The sequence below is a fragment of the Cervus elaphus genome, chromosome 1, assembly GCF_910594005.1.
Source record: "Cervus elaphus chromosome 1, mCerEla1.1, whole genome shotgun sequence".
Taxonomy (NCBI): domain Eukaryota; kingdom Metazoa; phylum Chordata; class Mammalia; order Artiodactyla; family Cervidae; genus Cervus; species Cervus elaphus.
In genome coordinates, this window is record NC_057815.1 from 23,948,044 (window position 1) to 23,962,550 (window position 14,507).

General features: G+C 36.6%; 1 protein-coding gene across 1 annotated transcript in view; it reads right to left on the bottom strand.

Moving 5' to 3' along the window:
• Positions 1 to 461: 461 nt before the first annotated feature.
• Positions 462 to 14,507, bottom strand: part of CNTN5 (contactin 5) — a 1,534,958-nt gene continuing 1,520,912 nt past the window's right edge. Inside the window, exons 24-25 of the mRNA XM_043897056.1 lie at positions 8,708 to 8,876; positions 462 to 3,190 (exon numbers count right to left, since the gene is read on the bottom strand). Of these exons, the coding sequence (XP_043752991.1) occupies positions 3,090 to 3,190; positions 8,708 to 8,876 (270 nt within the window). The 3' untranslated portion in view covers positions 462 to 3,089. The remainder of the gene's footprint in view (positions 3,191 to 8,707; positions 8,877 to 14,507) is intronic.

Consider the following 14,507-nt stretch of genomic DNA (forward strand, 5'->3'; position numbering starts at 1 on the left):
GTGGGTTGCCATGCCCTTCTCCAGGGGATCTTCCCAATCCAGGGATTGAACCTGGGTCTCTTGCATTGCAGGCAGATTCTTTACTGTTGAACTTTACTGTTGAATGAAGCCCAGGTTGGGATATAATGCTCTTTAAAAAAGCAGAAATGTGTATTTAACAAACTCTTTACAAAATGCATTTAATGAAGTCTTCTTCTTGAGAAGAAATAAATCAAGAGTTTAAGTCTGAGTTTATCTCATTTGTACTTCTTCTTCGCTTGGTTTATTCTTTGACATAGCTTCCAGTTTTCAAGTTGGAACTATTAAGGACCTCTATAAAGATTTTTCAGTTTAAGATAATCATAGCATGCAAAGTCCTAACATAATGATATTTTCACTGTGAAAGCACCACCATAATAATGACCATAGTGTGGTCTGCATAAAATAAATAATGTTATTCATGTAGCTGACAGGAGAGAAGATAAAAGTCAATAAAAAGAGAATTATTTATTAAAAAGATCTAATGTTACAAGAACAGTACACAGAACTATTATCTGACTGTGCCTTCCACATGGTATATACCATTATATATAGTATATATACAGATTGTATACAATATATTTAATGGTTTGACATGGGGTCCACAGTACCTTCATTTGGGTATGCAAAACATTCATGAAAATTTTAATAATGGGGAGTCTTTTTTATTCATAGTTCAACTGACATTATACAAAAATACAGTCTCTTTAGTAATTTAAGACTGCGTGGTTACTATCCCATCCAAGAAAAAGCTCACTGAGTATAATGTACCTTGATAAGCAATGATGTTCTGCTTTCTACAAAGTAACAGTATGTAATACATAAACACATAAACATTTTAAACCTGTTTTTTAATAGCTTCATGATGCAAAATACATATTCTGTGAACATTGAGTGAAACCATTCCATATCACTGATTTCTTTAATACTTCAGATATTCTACATTTAAGTATTCTGTCAGATATACACCATCTATCAGCTCATCAGAAATGTTGGTTAGATTGAATTTTCCATTTACTGACATTATATTTCATTGGGCTTTGCTTTATAACTCAGTTCTCAAAGTCCACTGTCTCATTTGAAACACCATGGAAAATGAAGAAAATGATTTGATTTATCAAATATGAAGTAAAAGTTATTGCCCATTCTTTAATATTTTTGCTGCATTTTTTGGATGTACAATCTGCTTCTGCAAAGCTATGTCATACTTGAGAGAGCTCCTATTTGCCTGCTAAACAATTAGCATTCTCTCCATATGCCAAGTCCAGTCTCTCCCGCTTCAAAGGAGGTGCTCAAGGAAGGCCACTTGGTTGTCCTTTTTCACAGGCTTTGATATCTACCATCTGTGGTAACATACTACAATAATCTATTAACCAAAAGAGTCTTCTTAATCACTCCTTGTTTGTTTAGGGGTATTTTGGAAATAATTCCCCTCAGAGAGAGGGAGTAACCAATACAAGAGTGGTCCGGTGTCTCTGAAACCAGTCTCTGAGGATGTTCAGAACAGAAAGTCTAATCTTTCTTCTGATTCCATAAGGATTAACCTCTAAAGCTAGCAATTTGAGCTCAATACTGCTTCATTTTGCTCACTATTAAAAATGTGAGCATTAACAGGTTTAGAATTTACAAAGAAAGAGAAAGGAATCAACCTTTTGTTATCATATTAACAACACCTGTAAAGTGGTAGTTTCTCCAGGCTATTGTTTTGGCGTATGACTTTGCAATAACTATCCCTTCAAGCATCTCCTTGGGTCTAATGTGAACTCTGGCTATTTTCGTATTTGTTAGAATGTCTGTAAGAAATTATCACATGTAACACTTTCACCTCACTTTCCAACAACTACCAAAGATCACTTATGTTCAAGTTGATCCTCAAATAGTAAATGGGTATAACCTCTCAAGCGGTAGATGGCTGGAAGAAATAGCTGGGCCCCTGCACTGAGGTCATGTTTCCACACACAGCTTAGTTAAAAAAAATCAATTTATCCAAGAGGTCCTCTATTTTAATAGTCAGTAAGATTTTATTAATGGCTTGTAATGCATGAAATTGTTTTTAAAAAGTCAACATTTGTTATGCTTCACCATTTTAATCCATAGACTATCTGTATGTAAAACTACTTGTAGAACAAAGTTTCATTGTCCTTAAGTTATTTGCAGTTAGAAGAAAACCTTGGGCCTAATTCAACACCTTTTTTGGCAATAGGTGGGGAAATGGAAAGCTGTCTTTTACTCATTTTCAAATTAGCACCCTTGGCAGCATGTCAGTTTCTGCAGCCTTTAGTGATCATCTATACATGTATATATAGCGACTTTAAATTATCTTTTGTTATTAAAAATAAACATTTATTATATTTTCAGCTAGATAACATAGTACTTGATGAAAACAATAGCACTTCAGTTCATTTGGACTCACTTTCTATTTACCTTACACTAATATAAATGGCTTACTCCCTACCCTAATAACTGGCTCTAGGGATGCATACAGAATAGCATTTGACAAATTTTGCTATTTCATAATGCAATCATTCAATATTTTTGTGGGAAAATTTTTGTGTACTATCCTATAATTGACCACACAATTGAAGTATTTTTTCATATTTCCTGCTGGCTTGTCGATTGGTATAGTCAGATGAAGGAAAAATTAAAAACAGTAGACTTGGAGTATTAAGTGAATTTTTCATTCTGTTTTGTATTTGTGTTTGAAACAGATCTGCTAGAGACCACTTACTTAACAAATGGATGGCACACACTCAGGGTCATCAGATATAAAATCAAATTCCAACATACTAAAAAAGTAAAGAATACATTTGACAGAAATTACTTTTATTTACAAAAATTCATTACATACAATCTGCATATTTTTATTGGACCAAGAACTGTCCTATCCATTTACAAAAAAAAAAAAAAAAAACCTGATGGATAAGTAATATCCCCTCAATCTCCTATAAGTGCACCATGTATAGTTCCAAGTTTTTAACGCTCATCTCAAGGTCCTGAGTTTCCAGTTACATTACTACTCTATTCACTGTAGTTATCAAGCTAAAGCAAAGATCAAATTAAGTCTGAAGTTTTCACCAAGGGGTTGAAGGAATCATCAATGCCAAAAGCAACGTTACTGATGAGGACATGGAGAGAGTGTGGAGGGCTGACTGAGCACTGGTGATTTTCCCACCTGTGAAAAGGAGAAGCATTAAATGGACAGAATTATTTTGGCACTGTCTGAGCTAGGATAAACTCATTTTTTAGGTATGTTAAGACAAATGAATGCAACATCAATCCTGTTTCTGATGAGAACATTCCTTGTGTTTAGGAAACAAGAGGTTGTCTGGGGATCTCAAAAGATATGCTGAGGGCAGAAGTGTATATGGAATAGTGTGTTTAAAAGGCCGTGTCACATTAGACAAATATATCTAATCAAAAATATATAAACATCAATCAAGTATATCTAAAACAAATATATCTAAGTATGACTTTCAACAATGAGACACTGATGGAAAACATCCCAAATTCCAGGTATGAGAATAAAATAATTTCTATAGTGCAAAATTCAGGAAATGGAATAAAAATAATTAGCAAAAGTTTGTGGCAACAAATAAATTTTTAAATTTAATTTTAAATTTAATCATAAGATATTATTTATGTGTGGATCTTTAATTGATTTTACAATGAGCAGGCTTAAATTCTGGATTTGTTTGAATTGAGATTCTCACATCAAACTCGGCAAAGAAGAGGCATCTTTTATTACTCTGGCCAGGGCTTCCCAGGTGGCGCCACTGAGAAAGAACATTTCTGCCAATGCAGGAGACATAAGAGATGCTGGTTTGATCCCTGGGTTGGGAAGATCCCCTGGAGGAAGAAATGACAACCTCTTCCAGTATTCTTGCCTGGAGAATCTCATGGACAAAGGAGCCTGGCAGTCTACATTCCATAGGGTTGCAAAGATTTGTACATGACTTCCGTCTTGAGACAGAAGCATTGTATGTAGTTAATGTATTGGGGTGTCTGCTTGACTAAACTCACTAATTTGGATGGATTTTTTGTGAAATAGTTTTGATAGCTCCATAAATTCACAAACTAAGTATCATTCTTAGATTTTCTGTAATGGTTATTCAAGCCAGAAGTCTTGGGACATATAATCATCATGACTGATTTCTAATGAATGCTTACTATATGCCAAGTACTGTACTAAGCCCTTTATACAGACTATCTTATTTGATCTTCACAACATTCCTACGTAGTATGTGCTATTGTTTATCCCAGTGTTGCAGATGATACTGGGGCTCTAAAAGATGATAGAAACTTGTTTAAAGTTATTGAGTTAGGGATTAGGGGAAAGAGGGGCTTTTATGTGTTATCTCTATTAAAACAATGATTGGCCTTAATTAAAACCATAATGATAGATTAATAATAAAATGTATCAACCAATTTTTGGAATCATCCTTCTGTCAAGCTATCCTCTCTGGCCAGATTGAGTGTAACAGAATTCTGGGTGTGATTTTTGTTACAGGATAGACTCTGTCTATTTTCCAGACATATTTAAGAACTGAAGAAACCTGTGCTTTGTAAACCACACATACATACACTCAAAGCAGCAAATCTTCTTTCCTTTGAAAATTTTTACAGCTAAGGTGCTAATAAAACCTATTAATCAACGTATTGTAGAATGTTACATATATTTCAACTTGTACAAAATGGGGTCATTGTGCAGTGCATGGCCACATGTGAGCTATAAGAAAGGTTTGATGGCAAAGCCTCACTGGAGTGTGCATGCATAATAAATAAAAACTATGAAAGCATTCTTTCCATTTATATGAGAGTGGCTGCATCCTTGTTAAATCAACTTACATGACACTTGTGCAAAAAATCTCCTCACTTTCAGAATGTTAAGTAGGGTCTATATCTCAAATTCCACATAGAATCCATGAAAGCAAAACATGCTATTTCAGCATAGCAAAGCACAAGCAACAAAAAAACATTGAGTCAATTTCTAGTCTCAGATATAAAACTAATTAACTATTTCACTTGAGCAGGTCATTTAGCTTCTTACGCTTTTGGGTTTTAGAAAAGAGATAAGAAGGAAACCTATTGTTGCTCCTGTTTTATGGGTCTAAGACAATACCAGGAGATTGCACGTTATTAAAGCTCAGGAAATGGGTTGACTGGACAAAGTATTATCAACTGAAACATAAACGTTGATAATTTTACTTGAGAATGATTGCTCAATAAATAATGCTCACGTGCTGTGCTGTGGTTTGTCACTCAGTCGTGTCTGACTGTTTGCGGCCCCATGGACTGTAGCCTGTCAGGCTTCTCTGTCCATGGGATTCTCCGGGCAAGAATATTGGAGTGGGTTGCCATGCCTTTCTCCAGGGGATCTTCCTGACCCAGGGATCGAATCCAGGTGTCCCTCATTGCAGGCGGAACCGAGGTCTGCTGCATTGTGGGTGGATCCTTTACATCTGAGTCCCCACAGAAACCCAAATAATAATGCTCATAATTACCCATTAATTAAATGTATATTAAGCATTTTTTATTTAAGGCTTTCATAAAAATTGCCTAATAGTTTTTCAATAAGAGATTTATGTCTTTAATGTAATCTTTTGCTTTTTCTTTTCACAAGCTCAATGAAATGGTTACTTTCTTCTGAATTTGTAAAATCTCCCTTTTTTTAATCAGTTTTTCTCTTGCTGATATAATAATGGTGGCAGTGGGTGTTAATTCCCATTCTTCCTCTTAGTATTAATAAGAGTATTAATAATAGTATTAATTATAGCATGATCTTAGGCAAATTACTTAAATTTTCTCCATAAAACAAAAAAAATGCCACCTACCTCATAGATTGTTAAGAAAATTAAATAAGTTGTTAAGCATTTATGATTGTGTCAGACTTATAGCAAGGGCTCACTAAAGGATAGAAATTATTAATATTGCTGATAATAATAATGATGTTCAAATAAGTTCTAGCAATCTAGTATACAGCATCATGATTGCAATTAACAAAATGTAATATATATTTGAAGGTTGCTAAGAATGTAAATTCAAAATGTTCTCACCACAAGGAAGAATTAGCAATTATATGGTCTGATGGAGGTATTAGCTATGTTTTTGCAATATATTTGCATACAGATCTATAATATATAAGTGTATCATATCCACTTTTGTACACCTTAAATTTATGCAATGTTAAATTTCAATTATATTTCAAAATAAAGCTGGAAAAAGAAAAAATGCAATGAACTTTAAAATTTATTTTTAAATCAATAAACCTAATAATATTTTAATTTTTAAAAACATTCCCTTTAAAATTTCCTGTCCCTCACTGTCCATTATCTAATGATAAAAGCAGTCACTACAATAGAGAAAGAGATATATTAAGCTAGAGCAACAAGGAGAGAGAAGAAAGCCTTTTTAAAGGAACAATGAAAAGAAATAGAGGAAAACAATAGAATGGGAAAGACTAGAGATCTCTTCAAGAAAATTTGAGATAGCAAGGGAAGATTTCATGCAAAGATGGGCACAAAAAGGAATAGAAATGTTAAGGACATAATGGGAGCAGAAGTGATTAAGAAGAGGTGGCAAGAATACACAGAAGAACTATACAAAAAAGGTCTTGATGACACTGATAACCACAAAGGTGTGGTCACTCACCTAGAGCCAGACATCCTGGAATGTGAAGTCAAGTGGGCCCTAGGAAGCATCACTACAAACAAAGCTAGTGGAGGTGATGGAATTCTAGCTGAGCTATTTCAAATCCTGAAAGATGATGCTTTGAAAGTGCTGCACTCAATATGCCAGCAAATTTGGAAAACTCAGCAATGGCCACAGGACTGGAAAAGGTCAGTTTTCATTCCAATCCCAAAGAATGCTCAAATTACTGCACAATTGCACTCATCTCACACACTAGTAAAGTAATGCTCAAAATCTCCAAGCCAGGATTCAGCAATACGTGAACTGTGAACTTCCAGATGTTCAAGCTGGATTTAGAAAAGGCAGAGGAACCAGAGATCAAATTGCCAACATTCGCTGGATCATAGAAAAAGCAAGAGAATTCCAGAGAAACATCTACTTCTGTTTCATTGACTACACCAAAACCTTTGACTGTGTGGATCACAACAAACTTTGGAAAATTCTTAAAAAGATGGGAATACCAGACCATCTTACCTGCCTTCTGATAAATGTGTATGTGAGTCAAGAAGCAACAGTTAGAACTGGACATGGGACAATGGACTGGTTCAAAATTGGGAAAGAGTACATCAAAGCTATGTATTTTCACCCTGCTTATTTAACTTATATGCAGACTATATCATGTGAAATGCCATGGTGGATGAAGCAGAAGCTGGAATCAAGACTGCTGGGAGAAATATCAACAATCTTGTATATGAAGATGATACCACTGTAATGGCAGAAAGTGAAGAGGAACTAAAGAGTCCCTTGAAGAAGGTGAAAAGGGATAGTGAAAAAGCTGGCTTAAAACTAAACATTCGAAACACTAAGATCATGGTATCTGGTCCCATCACCTCATGGCAGATAGGATGGGGAAACAATGGAAACAGTGACAGACTTTATTTTCTTGGGCTCCAAAATCACTGCAGGTGGTGACTGCAGCCATGAAATTAAAAGATGCTTGCTCTTTGGAAGAAAAGCTATGACAAACTTAGTATATTAAAAATCAAAGACATCACTTTCCCAACAAAGGTCCGTCTAGTCAAAGCTCTGATTTTTCCAGTAGGCATGTATGGATATAAGCATTGGACCATAAAAAAGGCTGAACGCCAAAGAACTGCATTTGAACTGTGGTGCTGAAGAAGACTCTTGGGAGTCCCTTGGACAGCAAAGAGATCCAACCAGTCAGTCCTGGAAAGGAAATCAACCCTGAACATTCGTTGGAAGGACTGATGCTGAAGCTCCAATACTTTGGCTACCTGATGCAAAGTGCCCGCTCATTGGAAAATCCCCTGATGCTGGGAAAGGTTGAAGGCAAGAGGAGAAAGGGATGACAATGGATGAGATGGTTGGCTGGCTCAATAGACATGAGTTTGAGCAAACTTAGGGAGATGGACAGGGAAGGACAGGGTTGCCTGGCATACTACAGTACATGAGATTGCAGAGTTGGACATGACTTTACAACTGAACAAGAGCAAAACTGGTTTAAAAGCAGTATTGCAAAGCCCACATGGCCAGCAGGGTACTTCTTGTGGTCAGGGAAGACTGGAGAATTTCACAAATAAAGGTATCTTAATGAGAATGTTAACTCCTTCCAAGATGTGTGGAAATTTCACAGTTGTGGGTGGGCCACCATTGTTTGTATTAATCAGAGGATCATATAGTAATCTGGCTTCCCAGGTGGCTCAGTGGTAAAGAATCTGCTTGCCATTGCAGCAGATGCAGGAGATTTGGATTTGATCCCTGGATTGGGAAGATCCCTTGGAGAAGGAAAGGGCAACCAAGTCTGCTATTCTTGCCTGAAAAATCCCATGGACAGAGGAGCCTGGCAGGCTACAGTCCATGGGGTGGCAAAGACTTAGAAACAAATGAGCAGGGAAGCATGCTCACATATAACAATCAGAGGATAAGAGTAGAGAACCTGCAAAGTCTCTGAACCATGCAACCCATCATGTTAATTTTGATGAGATTCGCATCATGTTAATGTTAGTGGTTATCAAATTAAGCCTACTGTGTCAAAACTTACCTGAATATGATGGGACCCTGATTTGGGAACTAGCGGTTCCATCCCCTCCTTCACCATATGCTCGAACTTCAATAATATAGACTCCAGCATCTGGGAGTGGGACTACTGCTTGAGGTTTCTGCGTTTCAATAACTTGACTGTTGCTTTGACCCTCTTGCCTATAAAAAACCTGGAAATGATGACACAGTTTTAGTCATCTGATATTCGATCAGGGATTCCAAAAGTTTATTGACTGTCTCCTGTATACAACACTCTGAGCTAAGTAGAGGGAGCTTATGGCTTAGGCAGATATGCAAACCAATGCCATGTATATGTTATATGCAGCAATGGAAGTGTACACAAGAGGCTATGGGAATGCAGCAGAGAGTTTAATTCCCTCTGGTGGTTTACGGAAGGCTCCTAAGCAACTAAACCACCACCTAAGAGAAGGCGGTGCTGAGCTAAATATTTAAAGATAAGTAGAGCTCACCAGTTGGAGAAGGAGAGCAGAAAAATTTTACAGAGATAAGAGAAGGTGAAAAATACATCTAAGTAATAACAAAGCAATAGCATTAGAAGACAATTGAGAATAGTGAGAAATTGAAGCCACAGAAGTAGGAAGTAAAGGGGCAGATCATTGAAAATGTGTTATTCCTGGTTAATGAAGTGAATAGTATCCTGAGGGAGTACTCAAAATTGTCATCTTCAAATCATTTGAAAAGAGTAATCAAAATTTGTTAAATATATCCATAATAAAACCTTAACAATGTAGAAGATGGCTGAAAAGTTAAAAATAAAAAAGAGTATTTTTAGTTTTACTTTTGCATTTACTTTTTTGGTGAATTGGCATTTGGATATATTGGGTAGCCAAGTTAAGGCTTTTTTCTTTTTAAAAACATATTTCCTTAATTTATTTGGCAGCTCTCACTCTTAGTTGTGGCATGTAGGATCTAGTTCCTTGAATAGGAAGGTGAACTTAGGTCCCCTGCATTGGGACCGTAAAGTCTTAGCCACTGTATAACAGGGAAGTCCCAAGTTAGGTATATTTTTTGGACATTTGTTCATGGTACTAGAATTGAACATATATTTATGGTTAATAGAGTTTTAGAACTACAGAGTAGGACACAGAATTAGCTTGTGTTTACAGGTCAGTAATCTAAGGTTGTAGAGATTACACAATTTATACAAGATTATATGGCTAGTTGTGGAGGTAACTGCATTAGAAGATTAGTAATCTGATGATCAGTTCAGAGGTGTCTCACTGTATTATACTGTTTCTACTCATTTGCCCCCAATAAACTTATGTGTGTGTCTGTGAGTAATAGGCAAGTAGCAGCAATGAAGATTTTAAATGCATTTTTTATTCAGTTTCATTGTTTTTGTGGTTTTTCATAATTGTTAGTATTTTGATTTCTTTGTATAATGATGAGAACAATGATTTTGTAGTCATACAGACCTGTATTCAAAACAGTCTCCTACAAAATAAAACAAAAAACAATTTCCTAAACATTTCAGTCTGAGCAAATTTGGGCAAGTTAGTAACCTTTCTAAATTTCAAGTGCCTATACTATAAAGAAAAACACATGTAAAAATGTCTGGTAAGCTTAAGGAGAAAGTGACTTCTTCTGTTGCTAATATTGTTCATTGTCAGTGGTCAGTATTTGCATCATAAAAGATTAATAGCATTGGGAAACTAGAAAAAATTATAATAGATTTTGCTTATTAAAAATGTGTTTGAACTTGACTAACCTACATACAAGAAAAAAATTAAATGTAAGTTTCACATGTTGAAGCCTGCTTGTACTTAATCCTCCTTTTTGCATTCTGGTAACATATGCTCCCTCCACTTTACTTTCTCTGTCTTTCATGGATTTGAATTTACTTCTGGTCATGGGAGAGAAGTAAATTCTCTGTAAAAGTATATAACATGTGCAATAATTCTATCTATTGAAATCCTTAGAAGGAAAGATGCCATAGTTTCAACATAGTTGGGAAATGAAAAAAATCGTGGAATATTTCAGTGGGTATCTCATGTAGGTCAGACACAGTGATATATACTGGAAATTTAGAGAATAAGAAGACATGGTTCTGCTCTCATGGCACTTACAGCAGAGACAAACAATGCAATCAAGTGTTCTGTTTACCACAATAGGAAACACATTTGATGCTATAGCCATGTACAGGTTTGGGAATCAGAAGCTCTTCTAGGAGGATGTCTATAGCAGGTTATTTTGGATTTAAAAAAAAATGACAATTGTATCAGAATTTATGATTCTCATTTTGACTGTAGTAGCATAAAGAATTAGAATTCTGTTCATCCACATGAGATAATTAGAAAGCAAATTTATGGCAACAAAAAAGTATGTAAATTGGTGAGGATTGGCAGGGGAGTAACTATTTTAGAGGACATTGTTATTATGGTTCAATAAATTACAATTCTTATGACAATGAAAAATGCAGCCAGTAATGCATATCTAATGTCACTGTAAAATCCAGAGTTGAAGAAAAATTTGTGGATCAGCTGAGATTTAGGAACAAAAGGTAAGGGCAGGAAATATCAGTTAACGGCAGCAAAAGGAGTTTGAGATTAAATGTGGCTTTTACCAATATATTCAGGGAGATGTAGTGCTATGAGAGAGTAAGTAGGTATACTAAGTGAAAAGATACATTAAATTAATGGTTAGTCTTAGGTGATTTAGAGAATATTCATTCACTGTAAAATTCTGATTTAGAAAAGATGAATACAAATGAAAAATATGAAATGGTTAAGGGATTATCAAGACATGTCAGAAACAGTTATTGACAGCAACAAGACTAGGGAGTACTTTGAGAACCTGGACATTTATAGATTGACTGTTATGATAATGACTATCTCCAGACATAAAGAAAAGTGTCTATTTTCAAAACTATTCTCAAATTCTACTTAAAAACCTGAGAACAGTGGGTTAGCCAAAGAGATGATTCTAAACAAACAATAATGTGATATTGCTATTCTCAAAGGCATGATCTGGTATTGGCTAATCTGTACATCTTATGGTAAAAATAATGGTGTGAGTGAGTCTAAAAACATAGCAGAATAAATTTATGCTAGTTTTGCCCACAAGTGCCTTTGGAAGGATGGATCTTATTAAACCAAAGGGCTATCCACCAGTACTTCCCAGGTGGTGCAGCGCTAAAGAATCTGCCTGCCAATGCAGGAGACACAAGGTTTGATCTCTGAGTAGGCAAGATCCCCTGGGTTAGGAAATCGCAAACTGCTCCAGTATTCTTGCCTGGAAAGTTCCATGGACAGAGGAACTTGGCAGGCTATAGTTCATGGAGTCGCAAAGAGTTGGACACAACTGAGTGACTGAGAACACACATAGAGTCACCAGCTGAGCATCTTGAGGACAATTGCTTTTCACAATAGTGAGTGACGAATCCAAAGTCTCAGCGGCTGGGTGAGGAGAAATCAGTGAGATACTAGAATCTGGGTGAAAAGAAGGTGTGAACACAAGTAATAGTGAGAAGTCCCGGCTGTAAGATAACTACAAGGACCTTTAAGAAGAGGATTTACTGTCGGCAATTTCATATGTGTGTTTGCATGTTGTGCCTTTCAGTCTACTATCCCTTACTGACATTTCCATAAAGGCTTCTTTGTATATGTTATTCAGTTCAGTTTAGTCGCTCCGTTGTGTCCAACTCTTTGAGACACCATGAAATGCAGCACGCCAGGCCTTCCTGTCCATCCCCAACTCCCGGAGTTTACTCAAACTCATGTCCATTCAGTCAATGATACCATCCAACCATGTCATCCTCTGTCACCCCCTTCTCCATTTTCCCTCAATCTTTCCCAGCCTCAGGGTCTTTTTAAATGAGACAGCTCTTTGCATCAGGCAGCCAAAGTATTGGAGTTTCAGCTTTAACATCAGTCCTTCCAAAGAACACTCAGGACTGATTTCCTTTAGGATGGACTGGTTGGATCTCCTTGTAGTCCAAGGGACTCTCAAGACTTCTCCAACACGACAGTTCAAAAGCATCAATTCTTTGCGCTCAGCTTTCTTTATAGTCAAACTTTCACATCCATACGTGACTACTGGGAAAACCATAGCCTTGACTAGATGGACCTTTGTTGGCAAAGTAATGTCTCTGCTTTTTAATATGCTGCCTAGGTTGGTCATATTTTTCCTTCCAAGGAGTAAGAAGCGTCTTTTAATTTTAAGTCTACAATCACCATCTGCAGTGATTTTGGAGCCCCCAAAAATAAAGTCAGCCACTGTTTCCCCATCTATTTGCAATGAAGTGATAGGACCGGATGCTATGATCTTACTTTTTCTTAATGTTGAGCTTCAAGCCAACTTTTTCACTCTCCTCTTTCACTTTCATCAAGAGGCTCTTTAGTTTTTCATCACTTTCTGCCATAAGGGTGGTGTCATCTGCATATCTGAGGTTGTTGATATTTCTCCTGGTAATCTTGATTTCAGCTTGTGCTTCCTTCAGCCCAGTGTTTCTCATGATGTACTCTGCATATAAGTTAAATAAGCAGGGTGACAATATACAGCCTTAATGTATTCCTTTCCCAATTTGGAACCAGTCTGTTGTTCCATGTCCAGTTCTAACTGTTGCTTGTGACCTGCATACAGGTTTCTCAAGAGGCAGTTCCGGTTGTCTGGTATTCCCATCTCTTTCAGAATTTTCCACAGTTTATTGTGATCCACACAGTCATAGGCTTTGGCATAGTCAATAAAGCAGAAATAGATGTTTTTCTGGAACTCTCTTGCTTATTTGGTGATCCAGTGGATGTTGGCAATTTAATCTCTGGTTCCTCTGCCTTTTCTAAATCCAGCTCGAACATTTGGAGGTTCACAGTTCACATATTGCTGAAGCCTGGCTTGGAGAATTTTGAACATTACTTTACTAGCATGTGAGATAAGTACAATTCGGTGGTAGTTTGAACATTCTTTGGCATTGCCTTTCTTTGGGATTGGAATGAAAAGTGACCTTTTCCAGTCCTGTGGCCACTGCTGAGTTTTCCATTATTTGCTGGCATACTGAGTGCAGCACTTTCACAGCATCATCTTTCAGGAATTGAAATAGCTCAACTGGAATTCCATCACCTCCACTAGCTTTGTTTGTAGTGATGCTTCCTAAGGCCCACTTGACTTCACACTCCAGGATGTCTGGCTCTAGGTGAGTGATCACACCATTGTGATTATCTGGGTCATGAAGATCATTTTTGTACAGTTCTTCTGTGTATTCTTGCCACCTCTTCTTAATATCTTCTGCTTCTGTTAGGTCCATACCATTTCTGTCCTTTATTGAGCCCATCTTTGCATGAAATGTTCCCTTGGTATCTCTAATTTTCTTGAAGAGATCTCTAGTCTTTCCCATTCTATTGTTTTCCTCTAATTCTCTGCATTGATTGCTGAGGAAGCCTTTCTTATATCTCTTTGCTATTCTTTGTAACTCTGCATTCAAATGGGTATATCTTTCCTTTTCTCATTTGCTTTTCACTTCTCTTCTTTTCACAGCTATTTGTAAGGCCTCCTCAGACAGCCATTTTGCTTTTCTGCATTTCTTTTTCTTGAGGATGGTCTTGACCCCTGTCTCCTGTACAGTGTCACAAACCTCCGTTCATAGTTCACCAGGCACTCTGTCTATCAAATCTAGTCCCTTAAATCTATTTCTCACTTCCACTGTATTGTCATAAGGGATTTGATTTAGGTCATACCTGAATGGTTTAGTGGTTTTCCCCACTTTCTTCAACTTAAGTCTGAATTTGACAGTAAGGAGTTCATGATCTGAGCCAGAGTCAGCTCCCAGTCTTGTTTTTGCTGACTGT